The 24729-nt window shown below is 42.3% G+C and overlaps 1 protein-coding gene and 1 long non-coding RNA gene across 2 annotated transcripts; both read left to right on the top strand.

Moving 5' to 3' along the window:
• The first annotated feature begins 4417 nt into the window (after positions 1–4417).
• Positions 4418–5529, top strand: LOC105888680. Its single transcript, XR_004164423.1, has 3 exons — positions 4418–4612; positions 5166–5248; positions 5379–5529. It is a non-coding gene; the product is annotated as an uncharacterized LOC105888680 (long non-coding RNA).
• A 675-nt stretch (positions 5530–6204) lies between these two features.
• On the top strand, positions 6205–12034 carry LOC116217919 (mucin-19-like). The gene is made up of 4 exons (XM_031576998.2): positions 6205–6609; positions 7086–7306; positions 7611–11857; positions 11970–12034. Exons 1-4 carry the CDS (start codon positions 6484–6486, stop codon positions 12032–12034), a joined length of 4659 nt encoding a protein of 1552 aa, XP_031432858.2. The 5' UTR covers positions 6205–6483.
• Positions 12035–24729: the final 12695 nt, after the last annotated feature.

Below are 24729 nucleotides of genomic sequence, written 5' to 3'. Positions count from 1 at the left end.
TCCTTTTTTATAAATTGACAGATGACAGGTTGCTATTGTATACAGTTACCAGCAGGAACAGAACTGTGCACAGACTAATCCTCACTTCCCGACACCTCAGATGTGCAAGGCTTCAATTATAATCCAACACACTTTTTTCTCCTCATGGTTTCCTAGGTGTCCGTTCTGAGTGTGTGCTTAACCCTCATGTTGAGTCAAAAATGATCGGGCCTCCATGAAGGGAAGGTAGAAGAAAGGGAAGGGAGAGATTCATAAACATGGCAGATAAAGTCATAAACATGCTAGCATACATGTGGTAAATGTACATGATACACACAGACATAAGATGGCATATACACGACACATACAAAATTGATAGTGGATGAGATGAGAAGAAAGCATTCTGGAAAGCAAGTATTGTAGAGCAGTTTAGTGGGTATACAGTGTGCTCGTAAGGTTACTATTACAAGATTACGTAGAGCAAGGAAAAAGAAAACTATGTTGATGGTGGCAATTGGTTACATTACAGGTGAATGGGCTAGAAGAGAGTATGTAGATGGTAGGTGTAGGCAGAGGATTATAGGTAATATGGCCATTTTATCAGTATTCATTTCTTAGCATAATATGATATAGAAGAAGGAGTGGTTACCTGGCAGGGTGTATGGGAATTTTGTTCATGGTTAGTGTTGAGTTGTGTTTAGTTATGGTTGGCTGACATGGTGCATGAGAACTGTAGTTATACAAGGATAGCAAGGGGGGCAGGATACGACAATGACGCACAACTGGCTGGAGACAGCAGCAACACACACTGCATGCTGACTATAGCCCACTGCTGCTAAACACAACAACATGGCTGACAAGAAGTATGAAGTATGTTGCCACAGGTGCCGGGATTTTGATGCATTATTCATGACTATGGGATGCACTAAAGAGGAAAGTCTTTAGTCTAGATTAAGAGATACTGAAATGTATTGTTTGGAGGATAACCTCGTTTTCGAGGGGGTCCTCAAGACACAAGACAAAGACAAATACATGCACATTCAAACTCGCTCAAGTTCCCCCACTCCCAGACCTCACCCACCCCACCGACTCCCTATTGAATACATATCGTATTATTGAGAGGCATATATACACATATACATACATACACATATACATACATATATATGCACACATATATACACAAACCTTCACCCATACACACGTACAGTATTTACTCATAAATAAAAAAAAAAAGAAAGAAAAGTCCAGTCAAACATGAGCAAAACATTTACAGCAACAATTTTCTTGTAAGTAATTATAAAGGGATATTTTAAAGGAGTGCAAAGAAGTGATAGTTCTTAGAGACCCTGGTAGGCTATTCCAGTCCAGGCTTTAAATTTAAAGGTACGCCTGCCACTCTCTTTTGAGATGTTTGGCACAGTAAAGAAGGGGTATTCAGTGTGTCTCAGTCTGTAGGTAGGTCTATATGGAATTAAATATTCCTTCAGGTAAGGAGGATAGTCGGAGTAGATGGAAAGAGTGTCTGCTTCTCGGATGGAGGCAGGCAGGAAGACTGTTCCACAGGAGGGGGGCTCGATAGCAGAAGGGTCTGCCTCCTACTGTGCTTTTTGATATTCTTGGAATTACAAGGACACCTGCACTCTGGGAACAAAGTGGTCTTGGTGGGCATTAGGGTACAACTAATTCCTTGAGGTAATTTGGAGCTAAGACTTTCAGAGCTTTGTATGTTAGAAGGAGTACTTTGAAATCAATTCTATTTTTGACAGGAATCCAGTGTAGAGAGGCAAGGACAGGTGAGCTCATATCCGACAGTTGAGATATATGCATATTTTGTAGTGTTTAGTCCTGACTAATAGCACAGTCAACTCATAAAGGTCACATTGCGTTGGTGACATTTCAAAACAATTATAAGGGATTAGAGCAGAGGTAGCTCTGATGAAACGAACACAAGCAGAAAAGCCAAAGGTGTGGCCGTGGTTGTTATTGCATAGCTGTGGTATCATGTCATGTAAACTGAAGAATCACACAACCATTTCAACCACATATGAAAGCAGGTTCATAATGCTTTACAATCTTAAAGACATTCGCTTACTGTGAGCCATCTGATTGAGCTGTGCACATGCATACATTAGGCCTACATTTAGACATTCTATCAGGCTCTTTGACTGAAAGTACCTGGTGTGTAAATATTTGTGGAAGTAAATGTGAACATGTTAATAGATTTGCTCGCTAGATTTATAGTTGGTTAAAAGAACAGCTCCTCTGCCTGGGGGATACATTATAGGACCAGAGATAGTTTTGAGAGGGCTGGGACATATAAAGAACTGTCATTGTTCTATTTTGTAGAACATTTATCTTTTATTCTTATTTTTGCTATTTTGTTAATATGTTTATATGTTTAAATGTGTCCTTCTGTAAATTGTCCTACTCAGATTTGTATTCTAACTAAAGATTCCCATGCCCTTACCTTACATGGTAATTTAGCCTAATCTTCAAATCACTGTCATGTCAGAGTTGTGTATTTCTGGCCTTAAAGAAATGTATATACACAGTGTGCGTACACAAAATGTTTGGGTGTAAGTTATTGTTCATATTTTGAGAAGCAGCCAAAGAACCTTTGGTTCTCAAATAAAAATACACTTTTCTCCTTGGATTCATTTCACAGTTGAGCAGGTATACCTTCATTTTTGATTACGTGAAAAAAATATTTTGTTTTCTTTATGTGTAATGTTTATTGGTTTTCCACCTTGTACCAGGCATCCTTAGATATTGAAAAGAAAATATATACGAAATGTAGGTCAACTTTTCTGAGGTGTGACTTCCAAAATTGTGACTTCTCATTATGAGAATCACGTGATGCAAATATCAGCATGGATTCCTGACAAAAAAGTCAAAAACCACATATTTAGTTTGTAAAGATGAAATACACTCCACAAGAGTTAATTCAAAATTAAGGAAGATTAATAATTGTTGCCACTGGATATTTAAAAGGTCATACCCTATGTAGAAAATGAATTCCCACGGTCAGAATGAGTGATCCTATTGTCAAGTAAAGCGCTGCCCTCAGATACAGCTAATGAAATCCTATCTTTTAAAGCTACTAATACTAGGAATCCACGCTAATATCCCATGCCCTATGATGTGACCTGAAAACCACTTATTTTACAGTAGGATACACATTTGAGCACACATACGTACAGTACCAGTCAAAAGTTTGGACACACCTTTAATTTTTTTTGAGAAGTGTTTTCTTTACTTTTATTATTTTCTACATTGTAGATTTATACTGAAGACATTTAAACTAAGAAATAACACATATGGAATGATGTACTAAACCAAAAAAGTTGTATCTACCATGTAGAAAATAATAAAATCAAAGATTAATCTTCTCCAAAAATGAGAAGATGTGTCCAAACTTTTGACTGGTACTGTATCTAATAAATTGTTGTTTATTATGGTTAAGTGGTTACAGGCATTCATGACCTAGATGTCTTGTGCAGGTGCAGGTGTCTTGAATGTGCAACTAGACTATGTGGGGGGGGGGGGGGAGATATGTCGGAAGGGGAGTTTGTGTGGGCATGTGAATGTCACGTTTTCATAAATCATTGAACTTTAGACATGTGAGGTTTCACCTAAACCGGCTTTTCAAGGGATTATTTTAGGGTTGGTGACACTTCTCAATTCATCAGTTTTTTCACGGTTACATTTCGGGAAGCTCAGGGACATCGTTCAGTGACATCGCTGCGCTGTCTAGGTGAGAGCATCGCCTCTCCGCTACCATTTCATCGGCCGCTCCGAGCAGCAGAAATTGCTGCCTGCGAGTAGCGGCATGTTTCGCAACCAACCCTGGCGCAGCGGCAACGTTTCATCACAAGGATGGTGGTCGCGACGTTTCGCCGCATCGAACGCTGCAGGCGGCGTTTTCAACACCGCTCGTCCTTACATTCCCTCAGTAGTGCCAAGAGTTGCTGTGCGCCAGTTCTCCGCGGAGAGCAGAGGAATGGACACCATGCAAAATCTAAACGGGCGCCTTGCCTCGTACATGGACAAGGTAAGAACCTGAGAATTAATTTGACCACACAAACACAGTAGCAATCATAACAACAAAGCCAGCCGTCTAACTTCATAGAAACTACCATAACCTGATTTGCATTGCGCTAAAAGTCAGGTTCCTTGTCCTTTTAATGTTTAAAAAAGATAGACAAGCACAATTAACATTACACAAATGTGTATACAAGTGTATGCCTATGGATGTTGTTACTGTTGTTCGGTGTTCAAAACCAATTTTTGTTGTCTGCATGTCCACACTTAAATAAAAATTACAATGAAGTTCAGATAATTTTCTAAAGCCAAACCTTAGATTCCCTCGAAATTCCTTGGTTTAGACATGTTTGCTATACGACCTTTTAAGGATGGTGTTAGGACCTGTGGTTTACAGTAATTCTTCACCTTTTGTACGTGTGTGAGCATGCTTTTGTGTGTGTATTTTTTTTTTTAAAAGGTGTCCGAGTTACAGGCATCCAACCAGAATCTTGAGCGTCAGATCCATGATTATCTCAACCAGAAGGCGCCGGAGGAGCGCCGAGACTTCGACGCAAAGTTTCAAACCATCGATGAGCTTCGCCAGCAGGTACCACCAGTCTGTCTCGAGATTAATTTCTCCCAGTTAACTTTAGACATGAAAAACTAAAACTGTCAAACTCTCAGCTATAAATGTCCAATAAACAATTCTGATATGGCATCTCAAAACTTGAGATCGCTAATGGGTATTTCTGGAAACGGTCACGAATCATCCAACAAAAACACCCAGCAGATGTCAGTAATACCCAACGTCAGATGGCTCCGCGTGCACCAAACAGCAATGACATTACAGTAAAGCATCGAAACTGCAACTTTGACAATTTTTACAAGAAAATTACTTTAATCCCCAGATGATGTATTTTTGGGGGGCTCTAGAGTCTAGGGCATCTAGGGCCATGCCTCTCCATTTCACAACTTCTTACTACTGTTAATATTTTAAAGCTTTTTTTTAATCCAAGGCTTACATAATGTAACCACTTCCTGTTCAATTTCAAGTGTTAGCTTTTAACTGTTGTTGTCGCTGTCATTGATATTGTTGGTTTTGTTAGCATTTCTGAAGTTAATCCCTGTCATTCATACTCTGTCTCCATCTCCTGGTACAGGTCAATGACTACTTCTGTACGATTTCAAAGTTAAATCTTGAGATTGATCATGCCGAGTTTGAAACCGAAGACTATCAAATCAAGTTTGTGGACTAATTTTCTCTTGTACACACACACACACACACACACATACACACACACACACACACACACACACACACACAACACACACACATACACACACTCAAACTTCCCTCTCTCTGTTCTCTCCAGGATTGACCAGGAGGCGAACGCCTGCCTTTCCTCCGATTCGGAGATCAGACTCCTGCAAGAGCTCCAGAGAAGAACGAGAGGCACTGAATGCTGAGCTGAAGTTTGAGCTCAGTCAGAAAGAAGAGGAAATGGCATACCTTGGGGTTGAGCGTGAGGAGGCAAGTTTCCCATTCCCAGCTAGTAGCTAACTATGGGTCTCTGACTCTCTGGATCCATGCCCGATCAGGGCCAAACTGGGGCCTTCCATGGGCCGTAACTGGGTCAGCTGTCATGACTATCATTGCACATACACATATAAGACTGTACGTACCGTAACAACACATGTCAATTCAATTCAATTGTATTTATATAGCGACAAAACAATTTAATTGTCTGAAGGCGCTTTACATAGCTCGGGGCCTGAACCCCCTTTAGAACAAGCACCATGGCAACAGGGGCAGGGAAAAACTCCCTGTGTTAATCAGGAAGAAACCTTAAGCAGAACCAGGGTACATAAGGGGGGGCCCATCTGCTTGCGGCCAATAGGTTCATCCTGTTGATCTGTCTTGCTGTTGTCTTATTACCGTACTAATTGGCTCTTCACAGAAACTTCTGGAACTCCGGTCCCGGACATCTAGCTCTGTTAATGTGGAGCTGGCCACTATAGAGTCAGCAGATCTTATTCAAGAGCTCCATCACGTCAGAGAAGAGTGCATGGCCGTGGTCGAGAAAAACCAGAGAGAGATGGAGAGATGGTTTGAGAAAAAGGTGGGTTGAAGGTCAAACAAAGCCACACTAAAAGACATTTTAACTGCCGTGTGTTTAAATGTGAAGCCTTTATCTGAAACAGAATCTCATACGAAGAACAGTTATTTAATCACTGTTTGTAAGGACACACAGTAAATGTAATACAGGCCATCGAGTGCTGTGTGTTGTGCAAACTCCGTCACTGATGACTAGAGAGGTGCAGGCAGGTTGAGCACCCATGGGTTTTGGCAGGACGCTCACCTTCCATGCCTAAGGCTGTGCGTTCAAGCCAAGCGTGGGACTATGCCTTTGTTTGTGTTCAAGAGTTAAGTGCTCATTACTTTCAGAGTCTAATTTTTATTTATTTTTTCCTGTGAAGATGAGTGCGTTCCAGGCCCAGGAGGCACAGGACTCCACAGAGACTGAATCCCACACAACTGTCCTGCGTGATCTCAAGAAAACCTTCCAGAATCTAACCTGTGAGCTGCAACAACTGCACATGCAGGTACAATAGCATATATCTTTAGCAGCCCATATTGCATAAGACTGTCAATCAAAGCAAAGTTATGCGTTTGACCCAGAGGCCCAATAGATTTTAGGGACTTGTACAACCGTGAACAACATGGAATATTACTGCTTTCACACATCACACTTGATATATTGGTGTTCAAATAGTTCCTTAAATACTTATAAATTGGTCTGATTACCACCAGGGGGAGTTTTGCAATGTTGGTTGCCATGATGATCAGGGCTGCAGTACATGTATTTGGGTATCTTAACATACCTTTCACTGTTCATGTTCACACCTGCATTTCTTCATTTCCAAAAAGATGCAACAGGCTGTTTTCTGTTCCATTGTTTTTTAGTATTGTCTGGTTACAGTGACAGGGGTAGGTGGGAAGTTTTCCACTCTAACCAGACTCTCAAGTTTACAAGCCTTCCTCCTTAGCTGCCTCTCCATGTCCCCCCCCCCACACACAGATGTCTGTCCTAGACCAAAACAATATGGAGATGACAACCAGGTATAGCCAGTATCTCCATCAGTATCAGATGAGGGTGAACTGCCTGGAAGATGAGCTTCGAAGACTACGCTCAAACATCGACCAGCAGGGGGCACTATACCAGCAGCTGCTTGACATCAAGACTCACCTTGAACTGGAGATCACGCAATATAAGAAGGCTCTGGATGGAGAGGGCATCAGGTAAAGAAACAGACAAATAGCAAGAATGTTGCAAGTTTTTTATTAATATATATGTATAATACCTGAATTTAGAAGGCAGACTACATATAGAGGACTACATATATCTGTTTTTTCTTTTTAGAAAATTAATTTAAAGTGTAACATTTGTGTGTGTTTGTTATAAATGTGTAACATTGATTCATACATTTATTCATACAAATTAAACTATACATCAAAACACAGCAGTAGATGAGCAGATCCCATTTGGTCGAATGCACTAGATAAACCCTCAAATAAACTCTCATCATTTCTCTCTCTTCATCAGCGAAAGTGCTTCCACCTCAAATATGGCTGTCACCTCCAACCATGCCTCCTGCATCGATACTGGTTTTAAAACCAGTATAACAACCCACAGTGCTTTAACAAATGGCACACATGACCACAAACAGACTATAAGTTCAGCTGTTTCCTCCAGTGTTGAGGAATGGACTGGAAAGACAAGAAGAGATCAAAGCCGCTTCCTGGGTGAAGGGTCAACTGGCACTTTGGTGGTGCAAGAACAGATCATTGTTTCAAAACAGAACAGACCGGTCGCCAGTGAGAGGCAACAGCTGGGCCGTACCGAGAGTACCTCTAGTGTCCGAGGAGCTAGCAGTAATGCTATAAAGGATAGCACAGCAAAAACCACGTCTCAGACCAGTCATGTTCATAGCACGCATACTGTCAGCCAACCGGCCCCACAGAAGTACTTACTGAACGTAGTTGGTGAGACTGTAAATCTGAGAGGTGAAAGTCAGGCTAGCGCAGAATTGCAGGTTTCTACAAGCTTGTCAGACCAAATTCATGGAAAAGAAGCAAAAGATGCAGCTCAAAGCACTCATACCACAAAGACAGTAGAGATTAAGAGAACTGCTGATACAGCTGAAGCTAGTCTTCAGGGAAGAGCAGTTGAAGTTAAGGCAACATCAGAGGTACTTCAAACAAACATGGCTGCTACTGGAACTCAGGTTGCTAACACAGGAATCAACACTGCACAAAGGCTAGTAAAGACTAGCATTTTTGAAAAGGTCATGGCGTGGAATGCTCCCCAAGATTTGGTGGAGATGAACACTGAGGAAAGTGAAGTTGAGATATCAGCCCCTGAAGGCACTATTGAGGTTAAGACTACTAGATGTGTAGTTGGAACAAGTGCAATGGAAAGTCTTCTGAACACTGGCATTGCAACTGGTGCTGTTGAAGCCCAAATTGCCCACGGTGTAGTTGAGATATCAGCTCCTGACAGCAATGTTGAGGTTAAGACTTCTAGAACTGTAGTTGGTACTAGTGCTCTGGAAAGTCTTCTGGATTCTGGCACTGCTACTGGTGTTATTGAGTCTAATGTTGGTCAAGGTTTGGTTGAAGTATCAGCCCCTGAAGGCACTATTGAGGTTAAGACCACGAGAAGTGTAGTTGGAACAAGTGCAATGGAAAGTCTTCTGAATACTGGCATTGCAACTGGTGTTATTGAGTCTAATGTTGGCCAAGGTTTGGTTGAAGTATCAGCCCCTGAAGGTACTATTGAGGTTAAGACTACTAAAACTGTAGTTGGTACTAGTGCTATGGAAAGTCTTCTGAATACTGGCATTGCAACTGGTGTTATTGAGTCTAATGTTGGCCAAGGTTTGGTTGAAGTATCAGCCCCTGAAGGTACTATTGAGGTTAAGACTACTAAAACTGTAGTTGGTACTAGTGCTATGGAAAGTCTTCTGAATTCTGGCATTGCTACTGGTGTTATTGAGTCTAATGTTGGTCAAGGTTTGGTTGAAGTATCAGCCCCTGAAGGCACTATTGAGGTTAAGACCACAAGAAGTGTAGTTGGAACAAGTGCAATGGAAAGTCTTCTGAATACTGGCATTGCAACTGGTGTTATTGAGTCTAATGTTGGCCAAGGTTTGGTTGAAGTATCAGCCCCTGAAGGTACTATTGAGGTTAAGACTACTAAAACTGTAGTTGGTACTAGTGCTATGGAAAGTCTTCTGAATTCTGGCATTGCTACTGGTGTTATTGAGTCTAATGTTGGTCAAGGTTTGGTTGAAGTATCAGCCCCTGAAGGTACTATTGAGGTTAAGACTACTAAAACTGTAGTTGGTACTAGTGCTATGGAAAGTCTTCTGAATTCTGGCATTGCTACTGGTGTTATTGAGTCTAATGTTGGTCAAGGTTTGGTTGAAGTATCAGCCCCTGAAGGCACTATTGAGGTTAAGACCACAAGAAGTGTAGTTGGAACAAGTGCAATGGAAAGTCTTCTGAATACTGGCATTGCAACTGGTGCTGTTGAAGCCCAAATTGCCCACGGTGTAGTTGAGATATCAGCTCCTGACAGCAATGTTGAGGTTAAGACTACTAAAACTGTAGTTGGAACTTGTGCTATGGAAAGTCTTCTGAATACTGGCATTGCAACTGGTGCGGTTGAATCTGACATTGACCACGGTGTAGTTGAGATATCTGCTCCTGAGGATAAAACCACTAGAATTGTAGTTGGTTCTAGTGCTATCGAAAGTCTTCTGAATACCAGTAGCACTACTTGTGCTGTTGAGACTGAAATTGTTCAATGTATGGCTCAGACACCAGCTCCTCAAAGCATTGCTGAGACAACCAGCATTGAAAGTATTGAAACTAATGAAAGTGTCCCTACAGGTATAAAGAGTGCAGTTGAGACCAGCACTACCAGTAGCCTACAAACTTCTCCTCCATTGGGTGCCATTGAGACAAACATTGTTCAAGGTGTCACTGAGACACAAGCTCCTCAAGATGTAGTTGAGATTAAGACCAGAGCAAGCGCTACAGAGTCTACTTGCCCTGTTGAGAATATGGTTGAGAACAACATGGTCCAGAATGTTGTTATGACATCTGTTGTTTCTGAAGGCACAGTCGGTATAAAGACCAGCATTTCTGAAGGTGTGGTAGAGTCAGCTAAAGCTCAGAGTGTAGCTGAGATGACCGCTCCTGGAAGCACAGCGGAGATTAAGACAAGTGAAAAGATTGTTGAGACTACAGGGGCTGAATATGTTGCAACAGTTCAGACAGTAGAGAAGATTGTGCCAGAGAGCATAGCTGAGATTAAGACCACTGGAGGAGTAGATGAGTCTAGCACTACAGACACTCTACTGGATACCAGTTTTGGTGACGTGGTGGTCGAAACCCGTCTGCTCGAGAGTATAGCTGAGATTATTGTCCCTGACTCAACTATTGTTGAGTTGAATACCACTCAAAGTGCCAGTGCTATAGCTACTGCTAACAGTGCTGTGGATGTGCGCGATATCAGCAGTAGAGACATTCTGTTGTCCAATGGAACACAGAACAAATTTGAGCTCGACACAACACAACAAGACTCTCAAACCACCAGCATCCTCCAAACAGGAACTGCTGATCTGAGTCAGTCAGCTTTGTCGGGACATGTGAGCCTGTCCACCGGTAATGTAGGGATTGAGGGGTTAACCTTGGATGACTTGGCACGCAATGCTGGTAGAAGCAATGCAGTTGTGATTGGCAGCTCCCCGCGTGAGGCCAGGATCAGTCAGGCACGAAAGATGACCAGCCCAGAGGGAAGAGTCGAGATCCTGAGCACCAGCCCAGGTAGTGACCAGAGAAGGACTCGCCAAAGAAGCATTAGCCCAAAGGTTGGCATCACAGGTAGGCCAGGTAGTCCCCAGAGAATGATTCACCAAAGAAGCATTAGCCCAAAGGGTGGCAACACAGGAACAGGTAGTGACCAGAGAATGACTCGCCAAAGAAGCATTAGCCCAAAGGGTGGCTACACAGGAACAGGTAGTACAATGATGGCTAGCCCGAGTGACCCGAACAGCAGTCCTGGCAGAATTGTACATAACAGTATGGGGTCTCAGAGGAGGAGGCTGAGCAGCACAGGTAGTTTGGGGTCGGACATAGGGACAGGCGGTACGGGGATGGTCAACATCAACAGTCCCACCAAGCCAGCGGTGGTCAATAGTGCAGGCAGTGGCGTCTGGATCACAAGTTCCGACAACACGGAAAACCGATACACCATTAGCACCAGAAGCAGGGGCAGCGGGGATAAGATCAGCATCTATGGGAGCGGAATGAGCACCGGCAGGATCAGCACCACAGGAAGCGGAAACAGAATCAGCAGCGCAGGAAGTGGTGGGAGAATCAGTAGTGCAGGAAGTGGGAATAGAATCAGCAGTGCAGGAAGTGGAAATAGAATCAGCAGCGCAGGCAGTGGAAATAGGATCAGCAGCGCAGGAAGTGGTGGGAGAATCAGCAGCGCAGGAAGTGGTGGGAGAATCAGCAGTGCAGGAAGTGGAAATAGAATCAGCAGCGCAGGAAGTGGAAGTAGAATCAGCAGTGCAGGAAGTGGCGGCAGGATCAGCAGTGCTGGTACTGGAAACACCAGAATCAGCAGTGCCGCACCCATGGGCAGCTCTGCCAATAGGATGGTCATCCGTAGCACCGGCAGCTCAGGCGGGGGAAACAACAGAGAGCGAATCAGCGTCTGCAAGATGGCCGCCCTCTCCAAAGCTGCTGCAGTGAAGGAGAAATCCCAGGAGATCCAGGGTAGGTTGCATTAAGGTAGACCATAGTCTGTGAATCAATACAAGGGCTAGATCCACCGATATAATTGGCACGATTTTCATTATGTGTGGACTGTTCTTCATCCAACCCCTAGGTCTACAGCAGATGAGGTCTGGGACACAGGGTGCAGTTGATCCAGAGGAGGAGTTTACTAACTAACCAGTTCCATAAGACTTGGGAGGCTGTATAACTTAGTTGATAATCATTCCACATGTGATTTCTTGGCATTGCAATGAAATGTGAATGTGACTTAATGCATATTGGATTAAACAGTGTACATATTTTTCCAATATATATATATATATATATATATATATATGATATATATATGTATGATACCATCTTGAAGACTGTCAATCAAGATATTTTTTTATTTAGTTCCATAAAAAATATTGTAAACAAAGAAAAAAAAGGCTCATAGTTCATGCTTTTTCTTGTGCTGCAGATATCAATCTCAGGAGCACCCTACAAAACATATTTTAGCTCCTGAATGTAAAGAGCATCTGTGATATTTGTGCATTGATTTTATATATCTGACATAGATTTGGACCGAAAAAGAATGTCTTATTGTGCTCAATATACATCCATTACATTAAAAAGGGAAATCCTAGGGTAACCTAGTACATATGCCTATACAAATGGTTTGCCATATAATGTTATTGGTGATGTCATCATATTACTGCTACTGCTGGATGGCTGAAATGTAACAGTCCCGTATTGTCAAAGTGACTGCCATTGTTTTAAAATAAAGTCTGTACATTAAACAAAGTAGTTTTTCATATCTCAACAAGAACCTAATACCACAAGAGATAGCACATAATTAAGTATTCTAACTGCATATGTAAATTATGGTACACTGCTACTGCAGTTTAGGAAAAAACATCCCTCTTTGACAGCCTTGACAAAAGCAATCCTTGGGCCCTGCTGAACAACTGAATCGTTTCTGACCAAGGTTTATCAAAAGTGGCAGTAGAGTGCATTGTGTAAACATCAGTCCCACACCTGTCCAACTTTTCACCTGATGCTAGCACCTCTGGATTATTTCCCCTTGATGTGAGCACCTCTGGATTATGTCCTCCATGCTAGCATCTCTGGGTCCCGTGCCCAAGACTGCGGGTTTAAATCCAGCGGGACTGTGCGTGTCTTAACACAGGTTATATTTTGTAAAAGTGGCTAGCGGTTACAGAGCTGTGCAGTGTGTAAACCTTACTCTCCGACATCTCCACAACTCCCTGGCTCACGCTAGCACTTACGGGTTAGGTTATATGTCCCATGCTTGCATGTCTTTCTCCAGTGCCCAAGCCTGCAGGTCTCAGTCCAATGCTGGAAAGTGTCTCACAACACCGGTTACACTGACATGATTAAAGCACTTTCAGTAGCTTTTTATTCTGGTGAAACTGCAAGCCAGGTGGGGGAGGAGGCATGTCACTATTGTGGATAGGTGATGGTGTTGCTGTGACTAAAGCGCACATCTCACATGGTGGATCTATATACTGTAGCCTCCTGCTGGTCAAATGCTCCAGATAGACCTCTTTTCAAAAGCATATTATATATCTTCTGTCAATATTTCAATACGTACACTCTATATGTTATATAGTACATCCGTTGCCTAGGGTTAATCTTTTTCATCTGACCAATAACAAAGGAAAATAAAGTTCATAATTTTCAGATCAATGACATGACATGCAGATCAGGTCAGTCAGTCAGTCGCATTACAAGTACATCCCAGGTGATTGGCTCTTTGGCTGTTTATAGTAGTACAACACCCTCCAGGTCATCGTAATTTGCCAATGAGGTATACGCAGTGAAGCAATAGACATGCTATGTCTTTGGTTGTAGCACGTCTGTTTTCTGTCTTTGCCATAGATGGGAATGAGGTCTTATCTTCTGCAGCTGGTAGTCTTCTCCAGCAGGGGCTTTGTATAGGACTGGTACCAACTGGGCTACTGCTGGGTCCAGTTCAAAAGAAAAGAAATATGGAGAGGTGAGAAAGCCAGTGCATTTTTAGATTTGAAGAAACAAATCTGTCCCGAGGGCATGATCCAATATCTCCCATTAATCATCTCATGACCCCTTTAGATTTAACTGGTGTCTCTGTATATAAAACTGTATGAAGTAGTTCAAACCAGTTCCACCTCCAGCAGCTACAGCAGTGGCATTCTGTTTAAACAGTGATGATTCAGTATTAATAATAATAAAGGGATCATGTATGACACATGAGAACAAGTTCAGTCAAGACATCCATCAGGAGACAGATCCTCATTGATTAGAAAGATTAGACTGATTAGAAAGTTTGCTCATTGTCTTATGTTTCAGTTTTTCTATCTGTACGATCATGTCCCGTAGAAGTGGATGGGGAACTCTTATCCCACAGTCTGTGCCAATTTGCAGCTTATGTCAAACAGCAAAACCGCTGGCTTGCTGGTGGCGAAAGTAAACTGCAGAGCGAAAAGGAAACACAAGGGGGAGCAAGTAGTGGTAAGCAGAGATTTTGTGAAAGAGAACTGGTTTCCTGCAATACACAGAATAGGCACTAGATGGCACCTGTGGGAGTCCTCTGTAAGCAGGAGTGAACTAAACTACAACTATATCAGCTTCACTGATTTCTCTGGTCGTGTATGAATTTTTGGAAAGATGTCAGGTTTGGATAATGACCTGAAAGCTTTGCTCTGAACCCAGTGTGTATGGTTTAATTAGCGAAATTGAAAGGTGATGCATTTCTTCAAACAAGTACATTTAAATAATTGATAGCCTTGTTAACCCTTGAAATTATGTTTCAGTTTTCTTATCTGTACGATCATGTCCCGTAGAAGTGGATGGGGAACTCTTATCCCACAGTCTGTGCCAATTTACAGCTTGTGTCAAACAGCAAAACCGCTGGCTTGCTGGTGGCGAAAGTCAACTGCAGAGCGAAAAGGAAACACAAGGGGAAGCAAGTAGTGGTTAAAGCAGATATTTTGTGAAAGAGAACTGGTTTCTTGCAATACACAGAATAAGCACTAGATGGCACCCGTGGAAGTCCTCTGTAAGCAGGAGTGAATTGAACTACAACTATATCAGCTTCACTGATTTCTCTGGTCGTGTATGAATTTTTGGAAAGATGTCAGGTTTGGATAATGACCTGAAAGCTCTGCTCTGAACCCAGTGTGTATGGTTCAATTAGCGAAATTGAAAGGTGATGCATTTCTTCAAACAAGTACATTTAAATAATTGATAGCCTTGTTAACCCTTGAAATTATGTTTCAGTTTTCTTATCTGTACGATCATGTCCCGTAGAAGTGGATGGGGAACTCTTATCCCACAGTCTGTGCCAATTTACAGCTTATGTCAAACAGCAAAACCACTGGCTTGCTGGTGGCGAAAGTCAACTGCAGAGCGAATTGGAAACACAAGGGAGAGCAAGTAGTGTTCACGTAAGCAGAGATTTTGTGAAAGAGAACTGGTTTCCTGCAATACACAGAATAGGAACTAAATGGCACCCGTGGGAGTCCTCTGTAAGCAGGAGTGAACTAAACTACAACTATATCAGCTTGACTGTTTTCTCTGGTCGTGTATGAATTTTTGGAAAGATGTCAGGTTTGGATAATGACCTGAAAGCTCAGCTCTGAAACCAGTGTGTATGGTTAAATATGATTTCCTTCTATCATCTCAAAAACATCTCCAAACTCCGCCCCACTTTAACCCTGCCAGATGCTGAGAAGCTCGTCCACGCCTTTATCTCCTCAAGACTGCATTACTGTAATTCACTCTTCACTGGGATCACTGGCAAGAACATCCAGAAGCTGCAGTACATCCAAAACAGCGCTGCCAGGATCCTGATGAGAGTCCGGTAATACGATCACATAACACCCATTCTACACTCACTACACTGGCTCCCTGTCTCATTCCGTATTGACTACAAAGTTCTACTACTCACCCATCAATGAATAAATGGTCATGCACCTACAAGAGCAACACAGACACTGGACTGTTTTAAGACTGGCCTAAAAAACTTTTTATTCAGAAAGGCGTTTCTTACCTTTTACATTTATTTTATTATAGGTTGTTTTTAACTATGTTATTACTATGTAATATTACTATTACTCTTCAGAGAGCACCTCCCTTCCTAACTGGCACCTGACTAGCGCTTAACTTGCACTTCAGCAGTTACATTCCTGCACTTCTTTTTCCTTTTTTCTAGGTCGTTGTTTTCTAATTCTCATGTAAAGTAGTATTTATTGTTACACCATGCTTTTTATTGCTCTTAGCTTGACTGTTCTCTCCCTTGTACGTCGCTTTGGACAAAAGCGTCTGCTAAATGACTAAATGTAAATGTAAATGTATGTACTGTGGCACTCTGAGATTCAGGTGAATGTAGAGTGCGCTGTAAATTAAATTAATTATTATTATTTTATTATAAATAGTGAAATTGAAAGGTGGTGCATTTCACACATTTAAATCATTGTTAGCCTTGTTCAGTTTTGAAAAACGGACAACACTTGACACATTTCAACCTCTCGCTCATTGGGGGCACAAAAGCGATGCGTTTGCATTTCTTTGCCAGTAGGTGGAGACACAGAACATGTCCTCCTCAAGAACTCTGCAGTGGGCTTGTCCCAAAATGCAATGACAATATTTTTAAAAGAACTAGAAGGCAATCTACCAAGCCACACTTGGCTATCTTGGACTGAGGGGTCAACTTTTCACCGAGATGTCTAACACATCGCCCAGCTGTCAGTGTTGTTTGCCAAATACAGTAACCCTAGAGAACAGGAAAAACTGTAACACACGCTACATGTAAAGTTAATACATGAATACATGACATTGCTGAAACTGTCTTTTGATGAGTTCATAATGATATCAACATGCATCTCCAGTTAGTCGTCCTACCTCTTTAATTCATCAAAAACCATAGGCTTAGGCATGTCAGTTGTCTTTCTATGTAGGAACCTCTCACATTCTGTAGAAGACTCACAATTCCAAAGTGTTATCAACAGATGAAACAGGAATATATCAAATAACTATATCAGATAACTCAGTATTTATATAGTTTTATTTTCTGTATGTGGTCCAATGTGTGTGTTCTCATGGGTATGTGTGTGTGTGTGTGTGTGTGTGTGTGTGTGTGTGTGTGTGTGTGTGTGTGTGTGTGTGTGTGTGTGTGTGTGTGCGTGCGTGCGTGCGTGCGTGCGTGCGTGTGTGTGTGTGTGTGTGTGTGTGTGTCTGAGAGAAAGAGAGAGAGAGAGAGAGAGGGATCAGCTTAGTGAGAAGCACAGGCCTGCACTGGTGTTAAGGGTCTAAAACCCCCGAGTGTTAGTGTTATTCCCTAACACATCTGACATCTGCTGACAGGGAAGGAGGTTTGCACCCTGGAGAGCTCTGTAACCAGTGGCCAAACCTACACTCAGCCCCGAAGCCTCACTCTCAATGCCGGCCCACGGCACCAAGGTGATGTTTTATAGGCAAATGTCTGTGCTGCATGGCTCACTGATGTAGGTCCACTGTGATTGACATTTGACCTCTGCTGTGCAATAGGCCCTCTATATTGTTGTATTTCTTTGTGTTTATTTGCACATTATAATAGCGTTGGTATTTGTTGTTCCTTCCCTACAAAAACGTATAAGATAACTACATTACGCTTGGTTTTTCTAATGCCGATATTGGAACGAGCTGCTTTATACATATACGTACATGTATGTATTTTATCTTGTTGTCACCACAGATGGCAAGCACAAGCTGAGGGTGTCTGAACTGTGGTGTGAGTATGGAAACACAGAAGGGACAAAGAAGACAAGGCAAAGGTAGGAAGAGAGTCAGATGGAGAAAGAGATAAAGAAAGAATGCAAGACGGATGGAAATAAACAGACAGAGATTGTGCCGATGTTTTGCAAGGCTGCTGCACCTGCCGAGGCACCTGAGATAGTTGAGCTGAATGTTGGCCAACGTCCTCTCTCTCTCAGGTGTTGTTGGCCAACGTCCTCTCTCTCTCAGGTGTTGTTGGCCAACGTCCTCTCTCTCTCAGGTGTTGTTGGCCAACGTCCTCTCTCTCTCAGGTGTTGTTGGCCAACGTCCTCTCTCTTTCAGGTGCCAACGTCCTCTCTCTCTCAGGTGTTGACCACATGAGCTCCATGGCAACAGGTGATTGACAGTTGTGAGAACTGAAACAGGTTTGCTCAATGCAATCCTACCTGTAAGGTGAGCGCCAAGTGGCCCGATCAGACGGAAACTACTGAGACACTTGTGTTTTTTTTTTAAAGCGAGCACTTGATTAATGAAATGTGGCCTCATCACAAGGTGATATTAAAGCTTTTGTTCGCCTGTGACAGTGATGTTGATGGTTTTATGTGTGCAGTCAGCTTGGCACACTACAACCTCATCTGTGCTATCCGTGATTCTTCTGAAAAGAGTTGTAAATGTTGTACGACTTTTGAAGGTTTTGAAGGACCCTAAGTATCATTAAAAGGGGCAGGAGACCATTAACTCTGATATGTTATCACAATGACGCATACCCAGAGAACCCATGGTCTCTATCTACTGGTGTGTTGCAAGGTACAGAGGGGTACCAGCACTGTGTGCATTTTCACACACACAAAACGAGTCGCTGTTATCTTGAGTGTTCATTTGTTACCAGCGTGGAAGAGACGTACATAAACGTTATAAAAGTTATAAAAAACGGAGGGTGGGGATTGTTAAAATGATCAGGTCAGAATACTGTCTCTGAAACTCATGTTTGTTTTTCCATGCCCCTCCCCTACCATGGTTAATTATTTCCGCACCTCCAGATTCCACACTTGCACTAAATCAGGGCCATATCCTGTTTACATCTGTGCTGTGTGTATCCCTCCAGACGCTAATGCTAAATTAGCATTAGCACAGCTGTACGACAACATGAACAAGAGCGTGTCTGCATGCCCAGATAGTGTCTTTGTCGCTGCTGGAGATTTTAACCATGTTGACCTCTAGACCTCTAGACCGTTAGACCGTTATCCATAAATTACATTGCAACGTAACCTTCCATCCATTGCCTACGCAGATCTCATAGCATCATCAGAGACCAGTCCCATCCAGCGTGTCACTTGTTTGACCTCTTGCCTTCAGGAAGAAGATACAGGCTTATCCACTCAAGGACTACCAGAATGACAAACGTTTTTTCCCCCAAGCAGTCAGGCCAAAGCCAAAGCCTTCACCTCTCCCCGTACCATCCCCAGTGTGTGTGTGTGTGTGTGTGTGTGTGTGTGTGTGTGTGTGTGTGTGTGTGGTATGAACAGTGGCATTAGCACACACAGACATTCTTCACCCTAGTGGTGAGTAAAGTGTATGACATTCAGAATGTGCAGCCCGTTTCATCATCATCTTCCATGGAACGATTATCCATGTTTGCAGTGAAACAAATCTGTCTAATCACTTTAACTACAGCTAAACGTCATGTATAATGGGATATAAGACTTTTCTGAGGCGTAGGGTCCGATCCTTGTCCTCCGCACTTAGAGTTGATCATGACACCGTTCAGGCGATCACTAAATGGTGCACAACGTTCCCTTTGTGCTGCCTGTGGGGTGAGGGAGAGGTGTGGCTGATTGGAGAAGAAAATAAGAGTGTGGGGTGTGACAGTCGGAGAGCACATACACTCTGTGTGTACTTAGTGTGAGAGACTTTGTGTGTGTGTGTGTGTGTGTGTGTGTGTTTGTGTTGGTGGGTGTGGTTGTGTGTGTGTTGGTGGGTGTGTGTGTGTGTGTGTGTGTGTGTGTGTGTGTGTGTGTTTGTGCTAAATTGTGTGTGTGTGTGTGTGTGTGTGTGTGTGTGTGTGTGTGTGTGTGTGTGTGTGTGTGTGCGTGTGAGCAAGCATTTATTGGATTGTGCACTCACATAAATCTGTCAAACTCTTCACCACGAGTAAGCAGTGACAGAGTAAGCTCACAAAATGAAGAACAGGCCTGTGCTTCACAGAAGCACATGTAGCATATGTGCCTGCCTGCGTATGTGCGTCCTTCAGTTTATGGGCTAACATAACCTTAATGCATCTCCCTACGCATAAACCTTAGGCCTCTTTTAAACTCTATGTGAGGTTTAAAGTTTTTGGTGATTAAAAGTGGTGTCAAAAATGTATGTCTGTTTTTTGTGTGCCATACTTGTTGTAGTTACCCGTGATTGACTGATCAAATAATATCTCATCTTGATCCTTGAGAGAAGTGATTGGAAGCCTCGATGACAATCATGAAAACGAATTCCATCTTTTCCATGATACAGTATATAGTTTGTGTTATTTCTCTTACATTTACATTTAGTCATTACATTTAGCATATGCTTTCATCCAAAGCGACATACAGTACAAAGGAGAGAACAATCAAGCTAAGAGCAATAGAGACTTAGTGTAACAATAAATAAATACTACTTTACAGAATAAATAAAAAAAAGTGCAGGAATATAAGTACTGTAAGTAATACAAGTTAAGTACTCTTGATTTCTCATTACTCAAAGAATACATTTACAGTGGGGACATCAAATCATAATGACGATCAGATAAGACTCTATTTTCACTCTCCCTCCTTTTTAGACATGCAGTAACATCCAATGAAAAGAGCACTGGATCTGGTTTTCCGTGCCAGTGAAATACAACTGTGAAGTCGTACATCTAAACCAATTTCATTGCATTTCAGATTGGAAGTGACAATTGCCCCAGAATGTTTGAGTTACTTATGAGACTCTATTTTCACTCTCCCTCCTTTTTAGACATGCAGTAACATCCCAATGAAAAGAGCACTGGCTCTTGTCTTCCGTGCCAGTATCTCCAGCGCCATGCCATGACTTGTTTATGATCCACATTCCAGCATTTAGGATTAATTGCATGCGTGTGCTAGCCTGATCCGGATTGCATCGCCTCCGAGAAAGTGGAACATGGGGAGTCAGGAGCAGTTAAGCCATCCCGAGAGATATCAGAGGAAAATCCACAATTACACCCAGGACAAGCCATTGAAGTTAAGAAGCAGAAAGTGATTAAAACAGCATATACAGTTTACTATTTCTGTTTTCTTAAGCCCCCCCCCACACACACACACACACACACCACCACAGAGTGGATAGAACCCAGGCACATTCGTATATGTTAGATACTAGATAGATAGATAGATAGATAGATAGATACTGTAGATAGATAGATAGATAGATAGATAGATAGATAGATAGATAGATAGATAGATAGATACTGTAGATAGATAGATAGATAGATAGATGGATACTTTATTTATCCCGAGGGGAAATTGAGGACATCCAGTAGCTTATACAACTCACAAACACACATACACAAATCACGTACACATAGTGAGAAAATGTTCAAAATTAGTGGGTGGTAACAGATACAAGAATGGTTGCACAGATTAGCTTCAGAAACCCATATGCTCTATTCATATACATACTGAGGCTAATCCCCTTTCATGGATTTCAGGATTTTATGTTTTTTTCTTATATTGTATAGTATGTAGAATATCCTGTAGCTGAACTGGTAGAGCTCAGTGCAAACAAAACCAAGATCATGGGTTCACTACCCTGGCAACACACATGTTCAACACACTGATGTGAATGTCTGTCTCTACCAGTGGTCATTCTGGTGTGTGTCGAAAAAGGCAAATGAAGATGTACCAAACCAGACTGATGCCTGCAGAGAACTTTCACCTATGTGGTTTGTTGTTTACCTTGTTTTCCCTACTTGTTTATCACAGGCTGGCTGTACTGTGTGCTCTGTAAATCGAGGGACAGCTTGTAGAGTTTGCATGGTAGGACAAGGTAGTTCACAGGGACACCATAACCAACATGGGACATGGTAAATGGACTGCATTTATAGAGCGCTTTTCTACTCAAAGAGCACTCAAAGCACTTTACAGATTAATACCTCAGACATCTACCCATTCACACACCGATGGCAGAGGCTACTATCGAAGGTGCCAACCTGGTTGGGGGCTCAGTGTCTTGCACAAGGACACTTTGACACTTGGTGAGAAGTCAGGATCGAACTAGCAACCTTCGGAGCAGTGTAGTCATATCAGTGTCGTCATGGACACAGGCCTGGTGACAGTGCATTTTTTTAAATATGTTCCTGTCACATATATACTGTATATATATATTAGGGCTGTCAGCGTTAACGCGTTAATCTATGCGATTAATGCGGCCGCGATTAACGCGATAAAATATTTTAACGCAATTAACGCAACTTTAAAAATATATATATATATATATATATATATATATTTTTAGATGACCTAACATTGTTCACTATATAACCGCAGGTTCTGGAAGGATGTGTTCCATTCTAATGTGCTTTTAGATTCCCGGAGTGCACACACAGAATGTAACTGTAGACGTGTACCACCACTGAAACCGGTTTCCTGGCAGAACACAGCAGGCCTCTGGGTAAGTGACACAAAGGGAGTATGCAATAGTGTCAGATGACGTCAGGGACATTTAATCGGTCAAGTGTTTGGCTTGTTGACAGCGCATGCAGAACCCACTAAAAGTATCTCATACAATGATGGGGATTTTTGGTGCTCCTTTGAAGCCAATAGAGGATCACGTGATAATGCAACACCGAGCATTTCACACCAAAGGGACTGAGGGTGTTGTCTGGAACATAAAATAAAAAAGCAGGTCTGTAACTTAAAGCAGCAGTATGTAACAATGAAACACTCCTGACGTTCTCACTAGCCGCCCAGGATATGCACTATGTAAAACGGCAAGTTCTCTACAGAAACGCACAGCATGAGAGCTAGCATGCGAGCTAGCTGTATCAGTGCCAACTGTGCTGTTGTTGGTACTGGCAAGGTTTTCGAATGCCTTGTAGGTAGTTAGCGTGCTTGTGTCAGACCAAAACTCCTTACTGCTGCTTTGATCTTTGTGGCACAACCTTGAGCTGTGTGTGCAGCTGACGGCTGAAATAATCAAAGTTGTCAATTGTGGAATGATAACTTCGTCTTGGCATACTGTCTCACGGATAAGACTGATGGAAACCCAGGCAGTCAAATATACATTTGCACCACGTATACTTCTTTTAAACATATACACCCTTGTATTAATGGCAACCTTATTGTTTTTCTGTCAAAATCATTCAATTGTCATTGTAATAGGTATCAGTCAATGCAATGTGAAAAAGCAAGCTCATAAATCATAGCTCTCTAATGTAGCATACTCTCCTCATATATGGCTTATGTTAAAAAGGGCTGTCTCACCAGTTGCCTCCAGCTGTGTACCCCCGCTGTGCAGGCCACTCACGGGACCTGGGGTCCAGGCAGAGGTCAGCCTATCAGTTGCTCCCAGGAGTCCGTGGGGCTCGTGCACAGTGGAAATTCACTGGCCAGATGGTCACCCCATGCTGGGTTTCCAAAGCAGGTCTGAACATGCCCTCTCATCCCCGCCTCTGGCCTATATAAGCTTGGGCCACCACTGGCCATTTGTGGGTCAAGTAAGCGGAGTTGGAGAGGAGCTTCAAACAGTTCATCAGGTCAATTCACGATCAGAGACATTCGCGATCATTTGCCGTGCGTCAATGAAAGAAAACCACGGTTCATGGTCTTCAACTCAATCACGGTCATTCAAGGATTCATGTGTGTTAGAAGTCCTTTACACGGATAATTCTAGCATTCATTACACGGATTCTATCAGCCAGTTCACTGTCATTCACGGATTCAAGTGTGGATATGAGTCCTTTACACGGATAATCATATTCACAGTCCATTATCATTCAATTCAAGGCTTGAGTGTGTGTTTTCAATAAACATCAGTGTTTTCATCATCATTGGGACTTGACATCCGTTCTTGTTCTAACCGGACAGACCTGTGGCGATTGTCACCTATTTCACAACCAGTAATACAGTTCTTTTGGGTTTACTCATTCAAATATCACCCTATTTTATAGCTTATTTTCAAAACATTATTGCAATTCAATTGGACTTTGGAAAGATCATCGTACGAAGATAGTGGCTGGTGACTACGGCAGTCATTTTGACACAATAAACGACTTTGTAGCTTTGAGGTGTGCTCTAATAGGATTAAAATAGTTATAACATATAAGATCTCCTCCAGGGCTGTTTCCCACCCTGCAAAGATAGTGATCTTATATAATATTTCAGGTAGTGCATCGTCACAGCCTTGACATTTAGAGCTTTGGAGTGAGTGATGAAGGCCCCCGCATGCCTTAGGCCAGGGAGGGGAAGAGGATGCTCACACACCCTTCAAATGAATCACAGGCATGCAGACGTGTACAAACAGATACTCCACTGTGGCTTTAGGGCACCTGATACCTTTTTTTCTTTTTCTTCCATTCTGTTTTTTTTCTCCACCATTTTAACTTGTTACCCTGTTTGAGGTCTGGAACATTCTCAGGTTGTCTCTCTCTCCTCTGTTCTGGAATTGTCGCTGAAGCTCTGGAACTTTCTGTAATTCATTTCAGAATGTCTGCCCCTTCTATTCAACAACACAATCAGTCAACTGAATATTCTCATAAGTAACTCAAACATTCTGGGGCAATTGTCACTTCCAATCTGAAATGCAATGAAATTGCTGTTTAGATGTACGACTTCACAGTTGTATTTCACTGCAGCGTGCTTTGGGTGTGGAGTGGATTACTCTGCTGCAGTTCTCAACTCTCATGAGAAGAAACAGAAGAGGGATAGGCACTCTGACAGACACTAACATCACTGAGTAGAAAGTTCAAATACTTTAAAAGGCAAAATCAAAAACAAAATCAAAAACAAAATCTCATGTTTCTGAGAGAAAGAGAAGGAGAGGGACAAAGAGAATGAGACAGAGAGAGAGAGAGAGAGACAGGTGGAGGAAGAGAGTGAAAGAGAATGAGATAGAAGGAGGGGGAGAAGTGAAAGAATGTTGCC

This window comes from Clupea harengus, chromosome 1 (assembly GCF_900700415.2).
Source record: "Clupea harengus chromosome 1, Ch_v2.0.2, whole genome shotgun sequence".
Taxonomy (NCBI): Eukaryota; Metazoa; Chordata; class Actinopteri; order Clupeiformes; family Clupeidae; genus Clupea; species Clupea harengus.
This window is presented reverse-complemented; position numbering and strand designations above follow the sequence as displayed.